Here is a 4,881-nt window from a genome sequence, read left to right as displayed (position 1 = left end):
TCCTGAGGGTCGAGCCTTTCAAATGTCAGTAGATGCTGCTACTGCTACTGATGACATGATCATGGGTATGTTCTTAATAAACTCTATACCTGCTCGTGTGCTATTTGATTCTGGAGTAAACCACTCCTTCATGTCTGTTACATTCTGTGATAAGTTGAAATTACCTGTTGAATTGATTTTTACTCCTTTAAGAGTAGAAGTGGCTGATGGTAAGACGATTCAGGTTACAACATCGGTGTCTGGAGCTACCATCGACATAGATGGAGGTCTTTTCCCGATAACTTGTTTAGTGATGCCTATAGCTAGTTTTGACGTAGTATTAGGCATGGATTGGTTAAGCCATAATAGGACTAGCATTAAATGCCATAAGAAAATCATTTCTTTTCCTTTAACCGATGGGACGCGTGTGATGGCCCGTAGAGAACGCAGTGGATTTGGTTGTCCTTTAATTTCGATAATGAAAGCTAAGAAATCTCTGGCCAAAGGGTGTGAATCTTTTCTGGCATATGTCATTGACGCAAAGAAAGATCTGAAAATGGTGTTCGATATCCCAGTAGTTTTCGAATATCCGGAAGTGTTTCCCGATGAACTACCAGGGTTACCGCCGTTAGAGAAGTCGATTATAAAATCGATCTAGTGTCGGGAGCCACTCCCGTTGCTAAAGCTCCATATACATTAGCTCCTTCGAAAATTCGTGAGATGATGTCTCAAATTTAGGAGTTGTTAGACCGAGGGTTCATTCGTCCAAGCTCTTCGCCATGGGGTGCACCAGTGTTATTCATGAAAATGAAAGATGGAACACTCCGAATGTGTATTGATTATAGAGAACTAAATAAGAGAACTGTGAAGAATAAGTATCCTCTTCCTAGAATCGATGATTTATTTGATCAACTCCAAGGAGCTTCGTTCTTTTCTAAAATTGATATGCGCTCAGGGTATCATCAGGTTCGTGTGGCGGAATCTGATATCCCTAAGCCAGCTTTTCGTACGCGATACGGTCACTATGAATTTCTTGTTATGCCATTTAGCTTAACGAATGCACCTGCAACTTTCATGGACTTGATGAATCGAGTGTGTCGACCGTTCCTTGATAAGTTTGTGATCGTGTTTATCGATGATATCTTAATCTACTCTAAGACAGAAGTCGATCACGCATCACATTTGCGTCAAGTATTGGAATTGCTGAAACATGAAAAGCTCTATGCGAAAATTTTAAAATGTGAATTTTGGTTGAGAGAAGTGCAATTTTTGGGTCATATTATCTGCAAAGATGGTATTAAAGTAGATCCAGCGAAGATTGAAGCGGTAATGAACTGGAAATCTCCTAAGACCCCTACCGAGATTAAGAGCTTTCTGGGATTGGCTGGTTATTATCTTCGTTTTATAAATGATTTTTCTAAAATCGCTGGTCCATTGACAAAACTGACGAGGAAAGATGTGGCGTTTTGGTGGGATAGTGAACAAGAGGCAGCTTTTCAAACCTTGAAGCAGGTACTGTGTCAGGCTCCTGTGTTGACTTTACCTGAGGGGTCTGAGGATTTTATCGTGTATTGTGATGCTTCATTAGCAGGTTTGGGTTGTTTGTTGATGCAACGAGATCGGGTGATTGCTAATGCTTCCTGACAGTTGAAAACACATGAAAAGAACTACCCTACACATGACCTAGAATTGGCTGCAGTTGTGTTTGCATTGAAACTATGGAGACACTATCTCTATGGTACGCATTGTGTAATCTGCACCGATCATAAGAGAATGCAATACATCTTTTCACAGAAAGAATTGAACATGCGCCAGAGAAGGTGGCAAGAGTTGATCAAAGATTATGATTGCGAGAGTCGTTACCATCCTAGTAAGGCAAATGTTGTCGCTGATGCTTTAAGTCGTAAGGAATCCGTTGACACTGTTAAATTCATGCGAATTGAGATTATCTCGAATTTGATTGACCAACTAAAATTCTCGCAACTTGAAGCTTTAAAAGACGAAAACTTAAAATCTGAATTAATGGTGAAACGAAAAGAGAATTTGACTAATGATTCTCGAGAATTGAAAACCTACCATGACAGGGTTTAGGTACCAATGATTGGAGGTTTGAGGGATTTAATCCTAATAGAAGCTCATAAATTGAGGCTATCTATTCCTCCTGGCAGCACGAAAATGTATAATGATCTAAAAGTGCTACATTGGTGGCTTACGATGAAAACTGATATCGCACATTTTGTGGAGAAATGTCAAATTTGTGCTCAAGTGAAAGCTGAACACCAAAAACCATATTGGTCATTACGACAATTACAAATTCCTGAATGGAAGTAGGATCATATCACCATGGATTTTGTGACTAACCTACCCCGAACCCAGAAAGGGAACGACATGATCTGGGTAATAGTCAATCGACTAACCAAGAGCACGCATTTCTTAGCCGCTAGTGAAACAACTTCTTTGAGTAAGTTGGCACAACTGTATTTGAATGAGATAGTATCACGTCACGGGATTCCTTTATCTATCGTGTCTGATCGACATTCGAGATTTGTATCGAACTTTTGGAAATATTTATAGCAGAATCTAGGAACTCGTGTAAATCTAAGTACGGCGTATCATCCTCAGACTAACGGCCAAAATGAACGAACCATTCAAACACTTAAGGATATGTTACGAGCTTATGTTTTGGAATATGGGGGTTCTTGGGATACTCATCTGCCGTTATTGAATTTGCATATAACAACTCTTATCATTCGAGTATCAAGATGCCACCATATGAAATGTTGTATGGTCGAAGATGTCGTACTCCAACATGTTGGTTAGAGGCAGGAGAAAAACAGTTTGCTGGACTAGAAATAGTTCAACAGACCGCTGAAAAAGTAGCGATTGCTCGGGAAACGTTAAAAGTTGCAAGAGACAGGCAGAAAATGTATGCTGATCCACGTCAAAGACCGGTAACTTTTCTTGTGGGTGAACTAGTTTATTTAAAAGTTTCACCATGAAAAGGAGTAATTCATTTTGGTAAGCGTGGAAAGTTAGCACCTCGCTATATTGGGCCTTTTCATATCAAGCAAGTAGTTAACGATCAAACTGTTGTGTTAGATCTTCCACCAGAGTTATCCGGTATTCATGATACCTTTAATGTATGTTATCTCCGCAAGTGCAAGGTAGATGACGAAAGTCAGATTCTTCCACTACAAGATTTGAAAGTAGATATGAATGAAAAGTTAGTTGAAAAACCCGTTAAGCTATTAGATAGAAAAGTCACAAAGCTTCGAAAGAAACAGATTCCAATGGTGTTGGTAGAATGGAGACATAGTTTAGGATCGAATTTAACCTGGGAAATAGAAGATACAATGAAATCTAGATACCCGTACTTGTTCAACAATGACCAGATTTCGAGGACGAAATCTTCTTAAGGTGGGTAGATTTATAACACCCGCTTTTATAGCCTAAAATTTATAAGTATCTCGATATCACTTTATTATATAATTTAAATAGTGATATTTAAATTAATTAGAAAAATTAAAATACAAACCCATGAAGTTAGGATGTAAATTAATTAAGTTGTGTTTGTGGTGGCTTAAAAATCCACGTAAGTTTACAAGATAGTAACGGATAAGTGTTTTAGAAATATTAAATGTGGATTTTGATGTAAATTTCTTAACCTCACAAATTTAAGTGAATGAATACATGAATGTGTACATGTAAGTCTAATCTATATGATGACTAACCTACCTAGTCATATTACTTTCACATTAAGGAGTGTAAGAAGGAATGCCACGTACCAAAATTTTCATTACCTACAATGTAGAGTTGGTGACTAACCATTTTATTGGTTACTGTAAATAGGACTGTAAGCTTCAATTATAAATCATCTCATTCACATAATAAACACACACTTATAATTATAGAAGTAGGAATTGCATAAGAAGTGTAAGTGAGAGCTACGAACATCAGAAGTGCGCCAAGATCTTTATAAAACAACGTTAATTAGTGAGTATTCTTATATTATTTTATAAAACTAAGATATGTGTTATTATTATTGCTACTTATTAGTTACAAACTATGTGCTTTTATTATGATATATATATATATATATATATATATATATATATATATATATATATATATATATATATATATATATATATATATATATATATATATATATATTGAGAATGGTGGATTAGGGTTTGAAATGTGTTAATACATAGAGCTAAAATATTATTATTTTTAAATGAAACCCGTGCGCATGACAAAGTCACACGCATGTAGATCCTTGCACGTGTGATTGAGAAATCTCGCGCGTTAGGGTTTTGGTTTGTTTCATTTATGCCTTGTGTTTGATTGATGTTGTTATTTATTGGGATTGTATCTGACTTGAAAGTGTCCTATTCCCAGGTGACAAAGGGAAGGAGAAGACTCAGTAATATAAGATCTATGAGTTCTTGCCTTGTGATATCAGGTGAGTGGGGCTATCTTTACGGATGTTGTTATTTAGTAACATGCGTAGTTACTAGTCATTGCCATGAACCACATGATTAGATCGATTACCATAATTGATTATATTATTGTATATACTCTATGAAACTGATTAAGTGGTTATATGTGCATAAGTGATCACCTTCGACCGGGTAGTTGTGTCCACCTTCGACCGAGTAGGTGTAAGAGGTCAACCTTGACCGGGTAGGTTGGGTTCGATTGCTACTATCTATGTAGTATAGTTCAAATGACGCATTCGTTGCATCAGAAGGACTATGCAAGAGAGTCAGTAGCAGGGACTATCGGTAAGCCCTAGCCCAATCAGCTAGTGGTTGAGGACCCCGTACAGGTCACCGGTCCTCTTAAGATACGTGATGTATGTGTTTAGATTGATGTTGGGCTTGAGACTACTTAGTAATA

The 4,881-nt window shown here is 37.2% G+C and overlaps 1 protein-coding gene across 1 annotated transcript; it reads left to right on the top strand.

The window, feature by feature from the left end:
* The first annotated feature begins 2,741 nt into the window (after positions 1–2,741).
* On the top strand, positions 2,742–3,395 carry LOC139888342 (uncharacterized). The gene is made up of 2 exons (XM_071871353.1): positions 2,742–2,930; positions 3,048–3,395. The coding sequence occupies exons 1-2, from the start codon at positions 2,742–2,744 to the stop codon at positions 3,393–3,395; spliced, it is 537 nt and encodes a 178-aa protein (XP_071727454.1).
* The last annotated feature ends 1,486 nt before the right edge of the window (positions 3,396–4,881 follow it).

The sequence above is a fragment of the Rutidosis leptorrhynchoides genome, chromosome 2, assembly GCF_046630445.1.
Source record: "Rutidosis leptorrhynchoides isolate AG116_Rl617_1_P2 chromosome 2, CSIRO_AGI_Rlap_v1, whole genome shotgun sequence".
Classification (NCBI taxonomy): Eukaryota; Viridiplantae; Streptophyta; class Magnoliopsida; order Asterales; family Asteraceae; genus Rutidosis; species Rutidosis leptorrhynchoides.
Note: the sequence above shows the minus strand (reverse complement) of the source record. Positions and strands in the feature narration are given on the sequence as shown.

Coding starts and splice junctions, on each gene's coding strand:
- LOC139888342 (XM_071871353.1), top strand. CDS start 2,742: ATGCCACCATATGAAATGTTGTATGGTCGAAGATGTCGTACTCCAACA. Junction 2,931..3,047: donor CTGATCCACGTCAAAGACCG/GTAACTTTTCTT, acceptor TTTCATATCAAG/CAAGTAGTTAACGATCAAAC.